Source organism: Puma concolor, chromosome F2, assembly GCF_028749965.1.
Source record: "Puma concolor isolate L17-30 chromosome F2, mPumCon1.1.hap2, whole genome shotgun sequence".
Taxonomy (NCBI): Eukaryota; Metazoa; Chordata; class Mammalia; order Carnivora; family Felidae; genus Puma; species Puma concolor.
In genome coordinates, this window is record NC_141684.1 from 71,353,980 (window position 1) to 71,377,258 (window position 23,279).

Here is a 23,279-nt window from a genome sequence, read left to right on the forward strand (position 1 = left end):
AATCTGAGCGTTTTATATAATCATGCACATTTCTGATTTCTCTTGAAAGATCACATCTGGCCCACATCCCAGCATTGGAGAAGAGCAATGTTGTCCCCTTGAGGTGGCCCGCCACCCCCCAGTCTCCCTTGGCCGTCACCAGGCCTCTGCAAACCTTTACATTCTCTGCCAGGACCCTCTGGGCATGTGGGTTTCTCTGATTGAAAGTGTTCCCCTTACATTTCCTTTGACATAATAAGGGGCTATTAGTACCCTCCTTGCTTCAGAGATGGGGAAACAGAGCGTGGGGTCTGTTAGTTAACCTGCCAGTCAAGAGCCCCGATCACATCTCTCCTCCTCTCCTGAGTGATTCTTCTGTTCCTCGCTGCTACCTTCCAACATTATGCAAATAAAATTTCTTCCTAGTGAAGATAATGGGTTTCTCATGAAGAGACCTGAAAATGCAGATTTTTAGAAAAAATTTCTTGATATTTAAATATTTTTTTACTTCTGTCCTTCTTTTGCTTTTCTAAGTTTACTCTATTTTAATGTTTTTTCTCTCACTCTCTTTTTTTTGTTATTGTTATTGTTGTGTATACACATCTCAATTCAGTCCTTATGCGGGAGACAGGGCAGAAATCAGCTAAATGTTTTAGCACAGGATTTGTTTAATAACAGCTACATTTTCGAAGATTCCAGCTGGCTTTAATCCTAACTGTAAGTTTTGTAAAAGATTTCATTAAAAGGTGAGGACGCATTTGTTTTGAGTAGAATGAAACACTATTTGCATTTAGGTCTCTATCACTTCAAACATTTTATGAGCAACTAAACATTTTGGTTTAGGAATAAGAAGCCTCCAGATGACATATGGTCAGATTTGGAGAGCAAAATAAATGGGATAGATACCCAGTCAAGAAATTCTTTGGGATATTGAAATATGATAGTTTCCACAGAGATGATTCATATATTAATTTTATGGGCTAGGAGATTGTTAATTTATGGCAAATGTATTGTTAAATTAAGCTTTATGACCTCTTTTTGGGTTTGCACTGTAAATGTTGACCAGTAACCTAATTGCCAAACTTTAATATTGAGGTGAATTTTTCTGCTCCTTAGGTTTTTATATGGTATATAAAGATTAAGTAAATCAATGAACTAAAAGCTGGTATTTAATTTTTTCATTAAATGCTAACACTGTCCTTTTTATAGGAAGGAATAGAATCTGGGGACCCCGGCACTGACGATGGCAGGTTTTACTTCCACCTGGGGGATGCCATGCAGAGGGTTGGGGACAAAGAGGTAATGAGTTTGTGAAGTTTTTGTTCTCTTAACAGAGGGTAGACTAGGTGGGGCGGGGAGGGTAATTCTAGGAGAAATTAACAACTGAAAACATATTTAGAGCGTAGACTTTTGAAGGTGGTGATTGAAACAATTTAGCTATTTTTTTAAGTTTATTTATCTTTGAGAGAGAGAGACAGAGAGAGAGAGAGAGAGAGAGAGCGCGCGCACGCCTGAGCATGAGTGTGGGCGGGGCAGGGAGAGAGGAGACAGAACCTGAAGCAGGCTCCACACTGTCAGTGCAGAGCTCGCCTCAGGGCTTGAACTCACAAACTGCAAGATCGTGACCTGAGCCAAAGTCAAGAGTCGGATGCTTAACTGACTGAGCCACCCAGGCACGCCAAAACTATTTAGCTATTTAAACTTTTCTTAAAAAGCAACCCAACAACTCCTGCAAGCCTAGAAAGAATTTTGGGGATTTTTGACTCTTATAGTTTCTTTTAAGAAACTAGCTGAGTAATCATGAGACCAGCCTCTCATTTAGTACGTGTATATGTGTGTATGTGTGTGTGTGTGCACATGTGTGTGTCTGTGTGCATAAAGCATAAGCATTGTCCTGAAAAAATATTTTTAAAACTATGAAATGAAGAGATGTCTGAAATTGCTTAAATATCTTTTAACAATATGTCTAGATTTGTTTTTATTTTATTTGGGGTATTTAAAAAGTAGTTATTTTTAGAATGAAGTCTTTATTCAACTGATCCCTAAGCAACTGAACTCAGTGGTTAATTATGTAAATTACCTTCTGGTATTTAATGCCAAGTTTGAGATGAATACCTATAGCTAGAGTAATGACAGGTACTGATACACAAAATGTAGTAGCTAAACCAAATTACGTGTTTTCTTTGTGATTACTGCTTTTTTCTGAGTACCGTGTCAGCTTCTTTAAACATAACTTTAGATTATTAATCATGACATCATATACTGAAGTTACCAAATTGTCAACAATCACCATGATTTACAGGCTGTTGGTGGAGAGTGAAGCCTACCTTTTCCGTCTTACATCATCACAAGGCTCTAGAGTGGGCTCTCCTTACAGTCAGGGGCAAAAGGGCGAAGCGAGACACTGAATCGTTGTAACCAGTGCATTCCATATACGTAGTAAAATGCAGTCGGCTTAAAGGATAAAAAAAGATAACAGAGCTTCAGGTTTCTAAAATTAATAAGAACGTGGAAGCATCTTGACACTTGAGGGTTCATAAGAGCAGGGGGTTTTGTGATGGGGTAATTGCCAGCTAGAGACATGAACAGATTTGCGGTAAGAGAGATTTGGATGATTGTCAGTTTGCTTTATACATTTCTATGCATCTGTCCCTTTCTCCTCTAACCTACCAGTCAGTCAACTGGAATAAAATGAGACATTAGACGTGAAGAAAGGAAAATAACTCGCTGATCAGTTCTTGTTTTTGTGTTCCTTGTTTTAGATATAAATCCCTGGTTCCTCTTTTGAATGAGAAGGATAAAAAAGATTTTGCTATAATATCTAACACTGGATAAATGTTCACGTCTGATTGCTATAAATGTAATTGTCACTAATTAATTTATCTTTGAACTTCTTAGGGTCCAGGGCAAAGACAGATAAGAGAAGTCTGTGATTTTTTTTTCTCTCATCTTAGATGAAAACAGCCCTTACTTCAAGGGCAAAGAATTCACTACTAAACATTTGTCAAGGGCTTGGGATTTGAACTTATGGGACTGTTCTATCAGCTTAATTACCATCAAGATGCAAAGAACACCACAGTTCTTGAATTTAAAAAATTCACTGGGATTCATCCTTACAGGAGAACAAAAATAAGCCTATAGGAAACCCGCGTTAGTATATTCTCAATATCAGGTATTGTGAATTGACTGTCATGCCCTGAGTTTACAAATTGGGAAGCAACCATGCTTCATGTTCCAATGCATGGGGCTCTGCTCAGGCACCAAAAGAGGAGCAAACTCACAGCTTCTGTGCTGCAGAGGCTGACAATAAAATTGTTTTTGAAGAAGGTTTTTCTAACAGGGTTGTTTCTAACTCACAGACTATGAGATCATGACCTGAGCCAAAATCAGGGGTTGGACACTTAACCAGCTGAGCCACCCAGGCACCCCTAAACCATGATCGTCTTAGAGCAGCTCACCTGCAGCTGTTCTCAGTATTTCCATTACTGCACAAATCCACATTTTAGCTGGTCTCCTACTGAAAGTCAGGATTCCTGTGTCTGCTGCCTGTGTGGTGTCACCATGCAAGGTCACAGAGACGGCTCACGTGTCTTCTTCTAAACCGTTTTTCTTCCTGGGCTCCATCTCTCATTTGATGATACTGCCAACTTCTCTCCTGTGCAGTTGGGGCCACGTTTGGGGAAGTTCACTTCCCCAGCCTCTGGCACCCATCTCACCTTCCCGCTTGCTCGGTCAGTGTTGTCAGCCTCGGAGAGGGCTGGACAAGCCTGGCTGTTGTTTATTGCTTTTGTCGTACTTTCTTCCAGGACATCGTGTGCTCAAAAACCGTACAGTGCAAAATTACAAATAAAGTCATATGTCCAAGTGATGGCATTCGTAGTTCTTCACGGTCCAGCCGCAGCCAGCCGTCCTCACCACAAGTGTGGCTCATGTGTCCCACTGTGCACAGAGCTCCAGGGGCACAGGCTCCAGCTGGGGTCACACCTGACAGGCCTGTGCCCCAGACGGGGCCTGGGCTTTTCAGAGTGGGGATCTTTTGATATACTGTTTCTGTGTTGTGGGAGTGTGTGTGTGTGTGTGTGTGTGTGTGTGTGTGTGTGTGTAAACCATACCTGGCAAGAATTTGAAGTATAGGAGACATTAATATAAAACACATGTAAGAAGGTATCCACAGGTGATCTGTTTATTTTCATATCCTCGATTAGAGGTATAAAAGGGAAAGAGTAAAGAGAGAATTTTCAGAGGATTCTAACTTGATCATTGATTTTCTAGCAATTTGTATTGTAAGAAAGCAGCCTGACTGAATTCATTGGGTCCTCTACATAATTGAAGATTATTTTACCTTCATTGAAGATGATTTTTTAAAATTCCTGACGCATCACTGTCACAGTTTTGTTTCTTGAAAAGTTAAGTAGCAGAGGGGTACAAAAAAAGGGTCCAGTAGGACTGGCTTTGAGTGTGAGAAGAAACCTTGGCGATAGCGGTAACCTGACACTGTGGGTGAAGCGACTTGCCCAGGCATCCGGCAGGGTGAATGTTAGGTCTGGGACTACGTTGTGACTTTTAACTCCTGAACTAGAGCTATGAGCTTTGCTGTTTTGGTTTCTCTAGAAGATTTTTTTTTTCTCCTTTCTAACATTGTGCCTGGCCCATAAAATGAATTACTACCTGATTCAAAAATAAGCATTTCAAAAAAAAAATCAACTGTGGTAATTCATACTGTTGTTCACTTTTAACACTGAACGGTATAGGAAATGAGATCCTAAATTTAAATTGGACAGAAATAACTAAAATAGTCAAACTGATTTCAAAAGTAAAACGCAAAATTCAAAATTCCACTCAAAATTCAAAAACAAAATTCACGCAATGACTAGCCACTTTAAGTTTCGGGCTTTTAAAGAAACTACTTTATGACTACAAGTTAATATGTATTTCAAGGAAGACATATAAGAATGATGAGTATATATATTCTTAACGAGCTTTTATGGAGAAAGATAAATAAGAATATCACTTCTGATAGTTTTTTTTTTCTTTTTTAATGATAGGAAGATAGAAGGAGAATGGATGAAGTTGCTAGAGCCTTGGGTTATACTTCAAAATACTTACTGATTTCTTAAAAATTTCTTTTAATTCCTTTTTGTATTTTAGAGAGAGAGAGCATGCGTGCAAGTGGGGGATGGGCAGAAAGAGAGAGAGAGAGAGAGAGAGAGAGAGAGAGAGAGAGTCTTAAGCAGGCTCTACCCTCAGTGCAGAGCCCGATACAGGGCTCAGTCCCACAACCCTGGGATCACCACCGGAGCCACCCGGGTGCCCCAACATATTTAGCCTTTTTCAATACTAGCTTCAACATTTGTAAAATGGAGATATTTGAGGTTATTAAAGAGATCAAATGCAATTACACATGTAAAAGTGAGCAATAACCTGAAAAGTGTTACTGAACATATGACATGGTACTGTTATCACGGTTGATTTTTCTAGTGAAGGAAATTTTGACCTAAGAATTTTAAGACCTTTAAAAGGTACTATTCTTTACATTAAAGTATATCTGGAGTTGGAGCGCCTGGATGGCTCAGTCGGTTGAGCGTCCGACTCTTGATCTCGTCTTAGGTCATGATCTCAGTTCAAGCCCCACATCGGGCTCCACATTGACAGCGTGGAGCCTGCTTGGAACTCTCTCCCCCTTTCTCTACCCCTCCCATGCACTCTCTCTCTCTCTTGCTCTCCAAAAGGAATTAAAAACAATAAAGCTTAAAAATATTTTTTAATTAAGTCTATCTGGAGTTTTATGAAGATACTCTCTTTGCATAGCTTCTTCATCCACCTGATATTAAATGCCTCTGTTTAAGTGATCAGAATTTGTATTCGAATGCCCTCTTCCAAAGCAACCATTAGTGCAGACTTGCAGTCACGAAGGCAGTACTAGTAAGTACAGCCCTCGGGGGGCCTTCCACCCCGAAGACAGTGGAGACTGCGCGGTGCAGCAGTCCTGTGGGGAGGGCCCCTGGGGAGCATATGGTGAGGGTGTCACTCGAAGGAGACATATGGAGCAGCATACCCTGCAGCCAGCTGTCCCTGAAAAGGCTAGTCTTCTTGGAGGCAAGTTGCCTCATGTTACAACTAGATGAAAGCCACAAATGTTATTCCTCATGGCGGCAGAAAACCCAAAAAAGGAACAAAACTTCCCCCTTAAAAAAGTCCAGTGTGGGCTACCGCCATATTTATGGCCAGCTCAGAATGATATTTCCTTTCTGTCTGCTTAGTTTAATGGAGGGTTTGTGCTCCGCCACCTCGGGGCCGGCTTCTGGAATGGGGACTTGGAAAGAAAGTGCATGGGAAAAGACGTAACATTTCTTTTTAGCAATCCGATTCAGTAAATGCAAACGTCTTTGAAGAAATTATTAAAATCCTAGCCCTAGCCCTAGCCCTTTCCTTTTAAGGGAAACTTAGAACTTGAGAAATGAAAGCCAAAAGATACAATCCGCTGTGGTTTCTTATGTTATTTATCCGCTTGACAAATATGTCCTAGACTCTGTGCTGGACACTCCAAGGAAGACCACAGTTATCGCAGCATGAACCCTGCGTTGCAAGAGCGTACAGCCTCAGAGTAAAACTAAAATGCATACATGCATTTGTCATCGTGGGTCATGAACAGAAACCCAATCAAATGATCGTATTCTCGGCAGTGTTAACAGATTTGGGCACCTGACTAGCAGCTGTTTATTTAAATGTTACAAAAATGACACTTCAGGGGCGCCTGGGTGGCTCAGTCGGTTAAGCGTCCGACTTCAGCTCAGGTCTCGATCTCGCGGTCTGTGACTTCGAGCCCCACGTCGGGCTCTAGGCTGACAGCTCAGAGCCCGGAGCCTGTTTCCGATTCTGTGTCTTCCTCTCTCTGACCGTCCCCTGTTCATGCTCTGTCTCTCTCTGTCTCAAAAATAAATGAAAAACGATAAAAATTTTTTTAAAAAAATGACACTGTAGTTTTAAATTAATAAAAATGCTCCATTTGTAGTTCAGTCTCTTTGTCCTTTCAGGCCTATAAGTGGTACGAGCTTGGGCACAAGAGGGGGCATTTTGCATCTGTGTGGCAGCGCTCCCTCTACAACGTGCATGGACTGAAAGCCCAGCCATGGTGGACCCCAAAAGAAACGGGCTACACAGAATTGGTGAAGGTGAGTGCTTCACGTGAGTGCCCACGAATCGTTGTCTGTTTCCTACTCAGAATCAGAGAATGCCTACCATGTAGAGGAATGTCAGGGAGGAGATTGATTTTATATCCAGTGACATTTGCAAAAAGACTGGTGAAAGACGGGCGCCTGGGTGGTCAGGTGGTTAAGCGTCCGACTCGTGGTCTCGGCTCAGGTCATGATCTCGCAGTTTGTAGGTTCGAGGCCCTCATCAGGCTGTATGCTGACCGTATGGAGCCTGCTTGGGATTCTGTCTCCCTCTCTCTCTGCCCCTCCTCTGCTCGCTCTCTATCTCACTGTCTCGAAATAAATAAAAATAAACTTGAAAAAAAAAAAAAAAGATTGGAAAAGAATCTTTTCTCCCATTACCCAAGAAAAGGTCAGTTTAGACGGGGAAGAAAGGAATTTTTCTTGAAGAACAGTTCTCAAACATTTTGACTTTAGGAATCCTTGACACTCTTAAAACTTATGGAGTACCCCAAGGAGCCTGTATATGGGGGGTTGTGTCTGTCAGTCTAACTATTCAAGATTAACACTAAAAAGAAATGTACTATTTATGAATTCTTTAAAGATAATAAAACATTTCATTACATGCTAATATAAATAACTTAAAAAGTAACTTTGTCTTCTAAACAAAAATGTGCAGTACGAAGAGTGGAATTGTTTTATATTTTTATACATCTCTGATGTCTGGCTTAATACAAAACAGGATTCTCACATCTACTTCACATACACGTCATTTAGAGCGGTGTTATTATCATATGTGAGGTAGCATCTGGAAAATTCCATTGTACACCGTGAAAGATTTGGGTATGAAAAGGGCAAATAACATCCTTGTATTGTTAAGGAAATGGTTTTGATCTTACGGACCCCCTTGAAGGGCAAGGAATACCCTAGGTACCCCTGGGCTATATTTGGAGAACTACTACTTCTGAGTCTATTAAAAAAAAGGCAATATTTTTAGAAAATGTTGTGGCAGATTTGTAGGATAGAGAATCACTAAGTGATTCTAACAATTTAATGCCAAAGAGAGAGAGAGGGAGAGAGAGAGAAATTGGAAGCTTTTGTTTTGGTAGATTAAATCCAAACAGTAAGAATGTCTGTGATTTTGGTAGAGGCTGGTCAGAAGTTTACTGTTGCTTTGGTAAGCTCTTTCTTCTTCTCACCTGTATTAATAAAGTGGGAGGTAAATTAATTCATAGTTTTAATAATGTTGTTTTCTACTCAAAATGTAGAAGATGTCATCTACCTTATAGGTTAGATGGGCTTCCATCCAGCTTGAGAATCTAACTGCCATATAGACGTCGTTCAGACATAACATTCTGCTGCTCAGTCAGCTGATTTTACTTCTCCGATACGTGTTTTCCAACACCGTCAAGCAGTTCTCCAGTTCTCAGGGGACACTGACTGAGTGTCCTACAAATGTAACTCAGTTCTGACACTGTCTGCCTGGAGAGAGCATCAAGTTCCACAGGTTAAGGGCTCAGTCTCACAAGACTGCCCCCAATTCAGACACCAGTTGCAAGTTCAGGCTGCCACCTGTGCTTTGATTGGCCATGAATTGGAGTTTCCCACGACTCCCTCCTTGGGTTGGATTGCTTTGCCAGAGTGGCTCACAGAACTCAGAAATGGTTGCTTGGGTTTATCCATTTATTGTGAAGGGGATGTTATAAAGGATACAGATGAACAGCCAGATAAAGAGGTACCTAGGATGAGGTCCAGAAGGTTCTGAGTGCAGGAACTTGTGTCCCCAAGGAACTGGGATGTTGCTGCCTCTTGGTGTGTGGACACTTTCATCAACACAGAAGCTCAGCAAATCTTGTTCAAGTTTTTATAGAGCTTAATTGACAATACCTGTTACCCTGTCCTGGGGGCTGGTGGGTGAGGCTACAAGTTCTAACCCTTCAATCATTTGGTCTTTTTGGTGACCATCCTGAGGTTATCAAGGGGCCCCATTCTAAGTCACCTCATTAACATAAACTCAGTTTTGCTCAAGAAGGCTTCCTTTAAATGACAAGACACTCCTATAATTCAGGAAATCCTAAGGGTTTTAAGGAGCTCAGTGCCAGGAATCTGAGACAAAGATCAAATATATATCCTATTATACCACAGGTCACCCCCTGTTTTGTTTTGTTTCGTTTTGTTTTGTTTTGTTTTGTTTTTATGCATCCTGTATAACAAAGGATCATAACAGTTAATAGATACTGGCACATTACTAGAGTTCCATTCAGTCACTAATAATTAGTCTAGTTCATCATCATATCATTTGAAAATATCTCCCAGGGCAAGGCCGCTCAAGTTGGCAGGCCTCCATTAGATCTCATCAGGTTCCAAAAGTATGAGTGGCCCTAGAAATATATGGCTTCACCTTTTCAGGCATCTGGTATAATTGAGCTAAGAGACAATATCATCTCTTGCCCTGAGCCTCTTTTGAGGCGTTAATACAATATTGGCTTTCCCTCCATTCCCTCCATTCCAGAACCTATGTGTTCCTTCCCTTACCCCCAGCTCCTTTACCTCCTTCTCTTCATTTATACTCAGAATATGTCCACTTTTGGAAAGCACATTAGGTTGGACCATTGTGCTGGCCTAGACTGCAGGCAGTGATGCTAGTCTGACAGACAGCTGCCCCTCCCATGCAGATGGGGGAAAGCAAGTAGGTGAGAACTAGAGGGCTGTTCTGACCACCAGCCAGTGTAGCTACTCCTGGGAGAGGTGAGAGGAAAAGCAAGAATAACAAAATATTGATCACTTTGGACTCTGAGTCATAGATATATGGAAGTTTATACCGTTCTCCCTACTTTTAGGTTTTACATTTTTCCATGTTGCTGTTGTTGTTGTTTGTTAAAGAACATCTTGAACAAAGTAGGCAAGATTTCTAAGTCTTCACTGATGAATTTTTTTCTACTTGGGGAGAAAAAGGCTCGGGGTGGTTTCAGTTTACTTACATTAAATAAGCATTACTCGACTATATTTATTCTGAATTTCTTTGTAAAAGCACACTATAATCATCATAATCCAATTGTAAAGAGGCCACCATCAGTTAGATTTTAAATATTTAATAAGCCAGAAAACCGTGGTATGGTGACAGTGAGTACAGTTGGATTTAAAGAAGTTCTATAGGGGCGCCTGGGTGGCTCAGTCTGTTAAACGTCCGACTTCAGCTCAGGTCACGGTCTCGTGGTCCGTGAGTTCGAGCCCCGCGTCGGGCTCTGGGCTGATGGCTCAGAGCCTGGAGCCTGCTTCCGATTCTTTGTCTCCCTCTCTCTCTGCCCCTCCCCTGTTCATGCTCTGTCTCTCTCTGTCTCAGAGATAAATAAATGTAAAAAAAAATAAAAATAAAAATAAAAAAAAATAAAGAGGTTCTATATCCAAAGCAGAAATAGGAAAGGACAAACATCTTCCTGGATAAATCCACCACATTTACCACTGTCAGCGGTTCCTTCCATTGTAAAAGTTCATCCTGTCTCGGATTGTATCACACTGAGCTCTTCGGATTCTCTTTCTACCATCTAACCTTTCATCTCCTGGTCTCTTTGTGAGTTTATTTCCCAACTATAGCTTTGTGGATGCTTTCAAGTTCAAGTAACAGAAACGCAACTGGAACCTGGCTTATGTAACAAGGAATTTGATGGACTCCGGTGAAGGAAGCCTAGCAGTAGGGCAGACTTTAGAGGTTGTGCACCCAGGCAGAAGGTTTTCTTGCGTCTTCGCTTCCTCCCCAGCTAGCTTCGTCCTTGTGCTGGCTTATGTCAAGATGGCTGCCAGCAGCACCTGAAACAAAAGGTTAGAAAGTGTTTGAGAGCTGCATAACGTTGTTGAACCACCACGCCACCAAATGGCATTCTAGAAACCTCCTAGCAGACCTTGTCCTGGTGGTCATAACCATGTCACATGGGCATTCACAGTTACAAAGGAGTCTGAGGGACCAGGAAGCTGGCAGCAGGCTGGGACAGCAAGCTTCCAGCTGGAGAAAGAGTGTACCTCTCCGTCATCCAGGGAACAAAAATATTTTCCTTCAGTCTGATTGAGCTAGTTAAGTCACATTTCCATTCTGGATGAATTACTGGCAAGGGGCTGTGAGATTATCTTTAAACCAATAGATCAACTCCTGAAGCCAGGGAGAGGTCAGATTTCTCTTACGTTGAATGGATTATCTGAGAGGAAGTGAACACCCAAATGATTTTGGAGTGGTGGTGGGGGTCCGGAGCTGATGGCCAAGAATGAATTCGAGTCACCTTTGACTCAAAAAGGTGGTTTTATTAAAGCAGGGCGATAGGAGTTGTGGGTAGGAAGAGCTGCACCAGGGGTGTGAGGAGTGACTGATTATATACCTGGGAGCTGGGAGAGGGTAAGGAAAAAGGAAGGTTTCCAAAAGGACTTTCATATGCTAAAGCGGACTCACAAGATACTGGGGGCCTTGCTATTGCTGAGCTGAAGTCCTTTCTCCCTCTAGGGAAGCATTAACATTAAGAGAGTAGGGAGTCCCTGGAGGAATGTTTCACTCTGTATTTACCTCAAATATTTGTCAATGGGCTTCAGGTTATAAAGAAATTTAATTTTACCTACCATTTCCTTCTGCCTTTGTTTCCCTCATCTGAACTAAATCAGGGTTCTGTCAGGAAGGAGGAGGAGACACATCAAATGTTTGGACCAGTGACCTCCAGTGTTCAGTGCCCTTGCTGACTGTGGACATGCCCTCAGGTTCAAACACTATTCTGTGTTTTCTCCTCTTTCTTGTCATTAATTTTCTTTTTTTTTTTTTTTTAAATTTTTTTTTTTCAACGTTTATTTATTTTTGGGACAGAGAGAGACAGAGCATGAACGGGGGAGGGGCAGAGAGAGAGGGAGACACAGAATCGGAAACAGGCTCCAGGCTCTGAGCCATCAGCCCAGAGCCCGACGCGGGGCTCGAACTGACGGACCGCGAGATCGTGACCTGGCTGAAGTCGGACGCTTAACCGACTGCGCCACCCAGGCGCCCCGTCATTAATTTTCTTAAAAAAAACCTTCCTCGCTTTGGTTCAACTGCCGTGAAAGTTTCTTGTTACAACCAAAGCTGTGCTCCCCAAATGAGTTTTTCACTCATTTTATTCTATCTCCAGCTGCCTAGAGACATTAACATTCAATGTGAAAGTTAATTCACCATGTAATCCCATGGTTAATACTCCTTTCTAACTGTATGGTTTTGGTCAGGGATTCAGCTTTTCCCAAAATCCCAGGTTTACTGCTCTGTCCATATTTCTTAGTACTGCCCTTTACTATTTTCAATTCAGCCAAAATTCCTCCTCCCCCCAGACCATCCCATGTGATAGTCTCTCGCCCCTGTCTCCCTTCATTTTCTCCTTCTTTTCTATCCCCTTTACAGCCAATTTTTGTTTATCCTTCAGATGTTACAGAAGTGGTCATTTCTTTTAGGAGGATAAGTCAGAGGTCCTTCCTTGCATGTGTCCAAAAGCACCTTATACCTCCTTTTTAAGTACTTATGCAGGATTCTAACAGCCTCTTTAATTCCCTGTAGCCCCCTGAGATCATATGCCCTAAGATGGCAGGGCTGTGTCTGTCATATTCATGCGTGATTAGCACAGTATCTGATACAGGGTAGGTACTCACAAATGGGATTTGTTGTATAAGTTTCTATAATAAAGTTTCTTTTCTCAAGTTGTTTCATAGTTGTGTCGGAAGTCCCAGGGGTCTAAAAATCCTACCACTTCTATTTCGTACGTATGAGCAATTGGCACAGCATCCTTTTTGGCCTTTCCTGAATGTAGGGGAAATTGTCTCATGCTGCCACTGCACTCAGAGGGCTGCCTGGAGAAGAAAATTTCTAGAAATTTTCACTGTATGATAGGTAAGGATATTTAGAGTGTTCAGAGTTCCTGTTGAAATCTCAAGTATTTAATTACTCTTATAAACTGTTGGGGGATGGGACAGGATTTTGGAATGACCGAGGGAATATCTTTGTAACTCTGTGATGAAAGCGCTGAGAAAAAACATCAAAATCAACTTCTGCAGAGCTCTGTACATTAACCAAAGAGTTGCAGCCATTTGAGGAACATTTATTCAAGAAAATCTGCTCAACCTCAGTAAGAACAGAAGGATTTGTGGGATAGTAACTTGACTTATTCTCATCCATTCCTCCCCACCTCCGGGTAGCCTTGAAAACTGGCAGTCTTACAACTCTAGCTGTGAAGACCACAGCCTTGTGGGCATTACTGTCACCAGATGAGGTTTGGGGCATTTTGCAAAGTTTCGTATCCAGAGCACTACCATTATTTGGCGTATCTTGTGCTGCTCAGGACAGTGTTATTATTTGATCTCGCTCTTAAGTACAGCTTTGTCCCAGGATGTTAGTCAAAACAATCAGTGGCCATTTTTTAAATACCACAGCTGCCCAAAGCAGTTGTACCAACTGAGGCAAAGGAAAATGCTTGACAAAGAAAATCTGATGAACAAGATGCCCATGAGGGGCTTTGAAAAGCTCTGACGTATTGCCGGGGATGTATATTCCAGTGTGTGTACACTCTAGGGTACATGCCCGGGAAATATCAAGGGGATCACAGTCCTTTGCCTTTGGCTGACTGAGGCTCCGCGGAGGCAAGAAGTGAAGAATAAAGCAGAGTTGTAAACTGCCTGGGTATTGCAGGCATGCTCCAGAACGCACACAGAGCTTCTCACCACAGAGAGGGGAGAGTTACTAGTTCAATCAGTGAAATCTCTGGCCATGCATTTGCTGACCATCAAACTAACCCAGAAGAGGCTTTAGTGGTCATGCATGACAATAGAGTGACAGACTTAACAGAATTAATCCGAGAAAGTCACCAAACAAACAAGTAGCAACAGCAACGGAAATCAGCAACAACAAATGTTGTAGGAGGGCAGATCTGATTTCTAGAGTTGCCACATTATCTAAAATGTCTCGTTTCAACAAAAGTTACGTAACACACAAAGAAACAGAAGAGTATATATGTTACAGGAAAATACAGTCCATAGAAACCGTTCGTGAGGGGCCTAGATGCTGAACTTACTAGACAAAGACGTTAAATCAGTGTTATAAATGTGCCCAAATAACTGAAAGAAACCATATCTAAAGAATTAAAGGAAATTATGACAGTGATAGTTCATTTAATAAAGGATATTAATAAAGACATAGAAATACAGAAAGGAACCAAATGGGAAATCTGGAGCGTTAGAGTACTAACACCTTGAGTGTAAAATGACCAGAGAGGCTTAGCAGCAGATTTGAGCTAATAGGAGAAATAATCATCAACCTTGAAGTTGGGTTGATTAAGATTATTCATACTAAGGAACAGAAAGAAAAGAGAATGAAGAACACAATCTCTTGTGCACCGTCAAGTGTAACGATATATGTGTAATGGGGTCCTCAGAAGGAGAGAAGAAAGAGAGGTGGTAGAAAGATTATTGGAAGAAATAGTGGCCAAAAGCCTAGCAAGTTAGATGAAAGAGCTTACGTGACACATCCAAGAAGCTCAGTGAGCTTCAGGTACGATAAACTCAAAAAATATGCTCAGACGCTTCTCGGGCTGTCAGAAGCCAAAACACAGCGAGTCTCTCGAAAGTGCAGAGGGAAAGAGAACTCCTTGTGGAAAAGGGATCCTCAATATGATTACTAGCTAAGTGGTCATTAGATACCACGGAGTCCAGAAGGCAGTGGGGTGACATTTAAATGCAGAAAGAAAAATAAAAAGAATTCCAAAGCTAGCAAAATAGTCTCAAACATAAAGGAGAAATGAAGACATTCCTAGAGAAATAAAAACTGGGAGAGTTTCGTGCTGGTGGACCAGCTCCCCAACAAAAGGCAAATGTTCAAGTTGAAATGAAAACGCTAGATGATGACTTAAATCCACATGAAGAAAAAAGAGCATTCCAAAAGATAACCCCATGGGTAAACATGAAAGAGTAGATTTTTTTCCCTTGTCACTCTTCTTACATCTGATTTTTAAAACTGCCATGGGGTGCACACATAGATCAATAAAATAGAACTGAGAGTCTTACATTTGTGACCAGTTGCTTTTTTGATAAGGGTGCCAAGACAGTGCAACAGGGAAAGAATTGTCTTTTCACAAAAGGACAGGTTGGACAACTGAATATCAATCTGCAAAAAAATGAAGCTACCTCATACTCTACACCAAAAATGGAAATAGACCTAAATGTAAGAAGGAAAACTATAAAACTTGCAGAAGAAAACATAGAAATTAATTTCATAACATTGAGTTAGGCAGTGTTGTTTTTTTTTTTTTTAGATATGACACCAAAAGCACAATGACAGAAGTCAAAATAGAGAAATCAGATTTCATTAAAACTTACACTTTTGTGTTTCAAAGAACACAAGCAATAAAGTGAAAATAAAATCCACAGAATGAGAGGTGATATTTGCAAGTCATTATCTGGCAAAGGACTTGTATCTAGAATATATTAAGAACTCTCTTAACTCTAAAATATAGAGACAACTCGGTTTTAAAATGGGAAAAGATTTGAATAGACCTTTCTTCAAAGAGGATCTATGAATGGCCAAGAAGCACAAAAAAAGATGCTGAATGTTACTCATCATTAGGGAAATGCAAATCAAAACCACAGGATACCTCTTAACACCCACTAGGATGGCTGTAACAAAAAAGATGAACATTAACAAGTGTTAGCAAGTACAGGGAGGAATTGGAGCCCTCAAACATGGCTGCTGGGAATGTCAGGTAATGCAGCCACTTTGGAAAACAGTACGGCAGTTCCTCAAAAAGCTAAACAGGGTAATAATGGCCCAGCACTTCCACTCCTAGGTATATACGTTCGTCCAAAAATCTGTACGTGCATGTTCGCAATAGCATTATTCATAACAGCAAAAAAGTAGAAGCAATCTAAATGATGATTGAATGAGTAAACAAAATGTGGTATAACTACACAATGGCAATAAAAAAAATGACGTATTGATGCGTGATACAACATGGAGGAACCCTAAAAAACATTACGCCGAGTGGAAGAAAACAGTCACAAAAGACCACTTATTTTGCGTGATTTCTATTTATGTGAACTGTCCAGATTAGGCAAATGCATGGAGACAGAAAGTAGATTGGTGATTGCTAGGGACTGAGGAGATGGGATGAGGGAGTGACAGCTAATGGGTAAGCACTTACTTTTGGCATGATGAAAAGGTTCTAAAATAAAGTTGATGGTTGCACAACTCTGTGAATGTATTAAAAACCACTGTATTATAAAAGTCAAATGAATTTTGGTATGTGAGTTATAGCTCAATAAATCTGTTTTTTAAAAAAGGAAACCGTAATATTATATTGTAGTTCAAGTATGTTAAAAATAAATAGGTTTCTGGGGCGCCTGGGTGTTTCAGTCAGTTAAGGGTCTGACTTGGGCTCAGGTCATGATCTCACGGTTTGTGAGTTTGAGCCCCGCGTCGGGCTCTGTGCTGACAGCTCAGAGCCTGGAGCCTTCTTCGGATTCTGTGTCTCCCTCTCTCTCTGCCCCTCCCCCACTCATGCTCTGTCTCTCTCTCTCTCTGTCAAAAATAAATAAACATTAAAAAAAATTTTTTAAGGGGCGCCTGGGTGGCTCAGTTGGTTAAGCGGCTGACTTCGGCTCAGGTCATGATCTCGCGGTCCGTGAGTTCGAGCCCTGCATCGGGCTCTGTGCTGACAGCTCGGAGCCTAGAGCCTGTTTCAGATTCTGTGTCTCCCTCTCTCTGACCCTCCCCTGTTCATGCTCTGTCTCTCCCTCTCTCAAAAATAAATAAAACGTTAAAAAAAAATTAAAAAAAAAAAAGTAAAAAACAAATTTTTTTTTTAATAAAAATAAATAGGTTTCTGGGGGGTTGATGAAAAACACCTACCTTAACAATCATCAGTGAGACCAGAGTGAAGCAGTTTAGAGCATAGCACTCCGTGGCCACATTGCCTCATTCTGGTATTTTGGTCCAGTCCTTACTAGCTGTGTAACATTGTGCAACGCTCTGTGTCTTTTGATTTCATTATCCACAGTGTCTGTGGAAATGGGATTGTTCCCTGACTGTTCAGATTTAACAAGTCACTAGGAAGTGCTCAGTAAGTATTAGTTATTACTTGTGATTTTAATTAGTTACCTTGTTTTCATAGAAAATACTTCTTAGTTTCCAAAATGCTTGGAAAGGCAATTTTGTAATATTGCGTATTATCAAAATAATAATGTAACAGCTGTAGCGTATGTGTTTGCAGTCAATGCACTGAGCGCTTTCGTATATAGTACTTCTAATCTTTACAGAACTCTCCAAGATAGGTGTGTCTGTGCCCACTTATGTATGAGTAGAGGAGGGAGTAGAGAAATGAGGTTTGTCCATGGTTTCATATTTAATGCTGGCAGGGCTGGGATTTGAAGGAAAATCTTTGTCCCCAAAGTCCATACCTTCACTGTAGCCCACTCTGCCCTCAGAGTTACTGGCGTCTGCTCTTAGTTTCAAGTCCTCCTTTTTGTCAATCCTGTATTTCAAAATCCAGTTTACCTAGACTTCTTGATTTCAGCCCTGCCTGCTTTAAGTTCTTCTTTATTTAAGAAGAAAAGCAGGACCTGTGCATCGATCGCAGGGTCCCCAGCAGCACAGAATCTTAGAGTGTGTGACATCTTGTGTTTGAAACTCAGTGCATTACTTGCTAACTGTCTTTCCTTGTAAAAATGTTAATATTGTGTCTGGTTATGACTTTCAAATAAGAAAGTAATTTCAAGGTGACCATCTGCCAATAATGACTGTGACAAGAGAGAGCCTGCTGTGTAAGGAAATCCAGGGCGAGTGACCATTTAGTTGACAAACACTTGCACATCAATATTCCTTCCACTTTCAAGTTATATATATTTTGGATTTCTAGAGTTGCCACATTATCTAAAATGTCTAGTTTCATAACGTACAAATTACATAACATGCAAAGATGCCCAATCCATGATTGGGTATTAACATCTTAAAGTGGAAACTTTCTAGATCAGGTAGCTGACATTAGAAAAAAAAATTTTTTAACGTTTATTTTTCAGAGAGAGAGAGAGACAGAGCGTGGGCAGGGGAGGGGGAGAGAGAGATGGAGACAGGATCTGAAGCAGGCTCCAGGCTTTGGGCTGTCAGCACAGTGCCCGACGCGGGGCTCGAACTCACAAACTGAGATCATGACCTGAGCCAAAGGCAGAGGCTTAATTAACCGACTGAGCCACTCACACACCCCATTTTTGGCCAAAATCTTTTTAGGATCCTTTTGGCCCTTATATGACAATTAACTATCATGGATAGCACATTTCCATTTAAATTATTCTCACTGTACAGTTTTCTTGAAGGCATGGGACAATGCATTATCTGTGTTTTTTCCTTTTGTTGAATGTTCATTGTTTCCCCTCCTTCTGTAGTTTGCAGTTTGGCAACTCGGTGCACTGGGGGTGGTAAGAGGCTATGGCAACTGATTGAAAAAAAAAATTAGAGAAAAAATATCCCAATGGAGTTTTCTCTTTTAGGTGTATTTTCATTAAAAGCATGTAGGTTGCTGCTCATATCGCAAATATCAAAGCTATAAATGCTTTAGGGGTATTTCACATAGCAATTGAAACAAATGGATTAAAGTCTTTTCTAGGTTATAAATAGAAAAAAATATCTCTTCTGGCCAGAGAAAAGCCACCATACCGTCAGAGTTTTCCTCTTCCCTTTTGAGATTAGCTTTTTGATGTACATTTCTCCATTCCTAATATAGAAATCACTGTCCTAACATTGAAAACTCAACAGCAGCGAACAGCAACTGAAAACTACAGTTTAAAATACACCTTTTGTATTTGTGTTTCCTGACACCTCTTTGCATTCATCACGGGCCAAAGGAAAAGTTTTGCATCCTTTTTCTGAGTTATTCAGAGCACCTGCTCTGAAGCAAATAGCATCACAGACAAGTTTCCCCTTCCTCATATTGTAGTTATATTAGTTGGAGGAGTGCCCAGTAATATTTTTCTGATGGCATGACACAGTGCATAAGAATGATTGATTAAAACGCTACTCTCCGTGTCGTCTTCCTTCAGACTGTGGCTTTTAATTAAGAAACCCATTGTGTAAGAATCACGTCAACCTGACAAAAATAAGACTTATACAGTAATATGTTAGTGGTTCAGCATTTCTGTCTATTCAACATTTCTGTCTGTGCAATTAAATATCTGAATGTTTCCACTGAACTGCTTTTGAAATGAAATGGATTAAGAAAGAAGAAAGAGTGTCAGATTTACAGTGGCATTAAGCTGTAAATTAAGAAGATAAGCAATTTTATATGAAAGTAGGTATCGTCCTATAAAGAAGTGCTCAAAGCAGTTCCTTAAGATTAACATAATAGTTTAATCCTATTTTTCTAAATCAAACTTTAAACTTTGGGGATTCCAGTGATGGTTTCACACACACAAAAAAATGACAACCCAATGTCAGTAGGGTCCAGAGAACTTGGAGAGTTAGAAGGGGGTATGACTCAAAGGGAACCTTCTAAAGGGGGCTCCGCAGTTGAAAACGTTAGTTTTCTTCTCAGCTCTGACCCCTCGGGAGGGTCATTTCACTCTCTGAGCCTCAGTTTCTTAATCTCTAAATTCAAAATAATTACATCAGTTTCTCTTCTGCAAGGTTTTAATGAGGCTCAAAAATGAAAACATGGGGTGCCTGGGTGGCTCCGTCAGTTAAGTGTCCAACTTTGGCTCAGGTCATGATCTCGTGGTCCATGAGTTCGGGCCCCACGTTGGGCTCTGTGCTGACAGCTCAGAGCCTGGAGCCTGCTTCGGATTCTGTGTCTCCCTCTCCCCTGCTCACGCTCTGTCTCTCTCTGTCTCTCAATAATAAATAAACGTTAAAAAAAAATGAAACAAAACAAAACACAGTCCAGTGAAAACCCTCCATGCTGGGTGTGCCTGTGTGTGTTTGCACAGGAGCCCTTAACAAGAGTCAGCACTCTGCTGAACTTCTAGACTGGCGTATGATGACGATTTTGGCAACACAGTGAAAGAATAAAATATTTTACATTCTCTCAATTATTTCAAACCGAAAGGTTGTTTTCCTTCTCCAGATGGAATCAGCATGTTTTCAGTATTTGTCAGTGAAAAAAAATGTCTGAAAATGGTCTTTATCTGTGACTCTCTTTGGGAATTCACAGTGCAGTGTTTAATATTTCAGAAAAATTGTGAACTGTATCTGTAGGATGGCACTCTATTTGCTGTGCCAAAATTTTGAATCCTGTTGGTCATGATCTGTGTCTTAGTACACATCCACACAGGTCAATGTCTTACATATACGTATGTACATACATATTATAGATATCTGTTTATCTGTTAGATAAGTGATTTATTGTATATATGCACAGAAAGCCTCCCCATCAGAATCCTAGCCCCTCGATATTTTCCTGTCACACTCTTAGTCTCTTGATATTAGGGACTTGGGGGGTTTTGCTTGTCTAGGACATAGCTCAGTGCACTGTTCCCTGTAGACGGAACAGGAAAGGGAGATGGTCCCTGTGTCCCCTTTTAATTTCCTCTAAAAATGTTGGCCTAGTGCCTGCCAGTCTGGCCTATGATATGAGGAATATGCATCTCATTTGCTCCCTGAAGCCCTCAGGCTGAATGTTTCCCCTGGTAACCTGGACTGTCTTTTCTCCTTTATCCCAGTAGTGGACACCCTTTCTCAGCCACTTTCTAGAAAGAGCCAAATCCCATTCTCCAAGACTCTTCTCTTGCCCCGTGCTGGGTGCCTCATCTTGCCGATTTTCTTCAGTAAGGATAATGAGCGACTGAATGTACAGACGGCATCCAGACCATACGTAAATCTAGAACCTTGACCCACAACCTGCAGCAAACTGCCTAGGAAACCACTCCCTTTTCTGTAATAAATAACCCAGGAAGCCAGCCTGCTGTAAATCAGACTTGCAGGAAGCCAGAGTAGCCAGGTAACAATCTCTAGTGACAATCCAGGAATCTAAAGAATAACTTCTGTAACAATTGGCCCCAAGTGGCCAGGACTTGATTAATAACTGACAGCCGCCTTAATGTTTATCCCTGCCTCCAACTTAGAACCAACCCAAGAAAACCAGAAATGCCCTCCTAACCAATCACATCGGATGCCCACTTCTAGTTACCTTCCAGCAGCCTACACTCAGGGTACCCCGGAACCTTTCCTTTTTTTTTTTTTTTTACCTTTAAGCTTTCCTGCTTCTCTTCCACAACAAGTGATGGTGGCCGACTCCCTTGCTATGGCATGCTGTGAATAAATAGCCTTTGCTTTTCTCATTCAGTTGGTCCTCATTTGTTGCCGCAATAAGAAATGTCAGACACTTCCTGTTATCTTTCTGTTCAAACTTGAAAAATAGGAAATCATTAAAATGCATTTGTTCCAGCAAGAGATTGCTTTTTTAAACGCTACTAATTTCCCCAGAGATTTTCTTAAAATTCTCGTAAAGGCAGTTTGCTGTGAGAACATTATACTCACTGTGCCATTTTCTGCGATTGCGTAACTTCAGCTCAGTGCTCAGAGAGATGCCCTCCACCCTGGGCTGTTCTCTCTAAGGCAAAGTCCACTACTCATGTCTTATCTAGGATATGCTACCTGTTGTTTCATGATCATGGTGTAACGTATAGACATGTTTGGGCTAAGACTCAAGCTGAATTTTATCTCCCCAAAAATTAGATATGCAGTTCCCCACATGATTAACTATAACATGTTCATAGCCAATTAGATAACATTTGGTACATATTGTTCTAAGGTCCTGTTGTTAACAATGCACAAACTCTGCCTGGCACAGTCATTGGGCACATGCCATCTCTGAATTTAGAGTCAGAACCTTACAAGGTACGTACATATCTCTGGGACTTCTCGGTTGCCTCTCTCTGCGTTTGCCACTTCCCTTTTTCCTAACAGCTAATCATACAGTTACCTACCTAATCTTTTTTATGTTACTCTGAGCTCTAAGAGTTCTTGTGTTGTCTTGTCCACATGTTGAAAGCATTGCTTTTCCTGCCTTTTTCATGACATGTTTTATTTCGTTCCTATAAATGTAGTTTTCCATGTTGATGTGAGTTTATTCCTCATCCCCTTCCATCTGTTATTTGCTCTCTTAGTTGGAACTAGTTCTAACTTGGATGTACATTCGCGTTCTGTGTTGACGGTGTTCCCCCAAATTCAAGCCCTGATCCCCAGTATCTCAGAATGGGACTGTATTTAGAGACAGGGTCATTAAAGAGGTAGTTAAGTTAAAATGAAGCCATTGGGGTGGGCTGTAATCCAGTATGCCTAGCGTCCTTACGAGAATGGGAAATTTGGACATGTAGAGGGATGTGGGCACCCATAGATGAAAAACCAGGTAAGGACACAGCTAGAAGATGGCCTTCTACAAGCCAGGGAGAGAGAGTGCAAAAGACACCAACCCTGCGACACCTTGACCCTGGACTTCCAGCCTCCAGAGCTGTGACACAATAGCTTTCTATTGTTTAACTCACCCGGTCTGCGGTATTTATATGCTATGGCAGCCTACGCAAGCTAATACCATTAGTGAAGAAAGTCTCCTTACTTAGCAATCTGCAGTGTTTACTTACTGCCTTAGCAAAAACATTTCTCTGAGCAGTTCTATTTTCCTACATAGAAAAAAATATTTAAAGCTCAGTTAGGTGAATGCTGCTTGATTAAGACGAAATTAAAGTGATCTTATGTCAGACTTCAAGCATCATAATCGATTCTGTCATCATCTGACCACATCGTGGAATTGGACGTTCACTACCCAAGAGGTGAAAAGAAATTAGGGTGGCAATCAATATGTGGAGTAGCAGAGTTGGATTTAAAATGTGAAATATGATGTCAAGAATTTTTTTTTCTTCTCTCTACTGCCTGTCTCTGTCCTGTGAAACGTCATCACTTTGAGTTTGGTGAGGTTTTGAAGAGGCATTCCGGGGACTAATAAAGGGTTTTGCAGGCTAATAAGATTTTGTTTCTGAGTTTTACTGGAAGGTCAGATTATGTATCACAAGTCCCTTCTAGCCTATGAGAAAAGAAGGTAAATAAATAGCAATCCACATTTAGAGATCTGTGGAATATATGAGTGAAGAAAGATTACGCAGAACTGAGCGATACATTTAATA

The 23,279-nt window shown here is 41.0% G+C and overlaps 1 protein-coding gene across 4 annotated transcripts in view; it reads left to right on the forward strand.

The window, feature by feature from the left end:
* Nucleotides 1-23,279, forward strand: part of ASPH (aspartate beta-hydroxylase) — a 222,155-nt gene that overhangs the window by 171,349 nt on the left and 27,527 nt on the right. For all 4 annotated transcript variants that reach the window (XM_086695803.1, XM_086695807.1, XM_086695804.1 and 1 more), the window contains 2 exons: nucleotides 1,189-1,278; nucleotides 7,014-7,151. In XM_086695803.1, coding sequence (XP_086551929.1) covers nucleotides 1,189-1,278; nucleotides 7,014-7,151 — 228 coding nt within the window. The remainder of the gene's footprint in view (nucleotides 1-1,188; nucleotides 1,279-7,013; nucleotides 7,152-23,279) is intronic.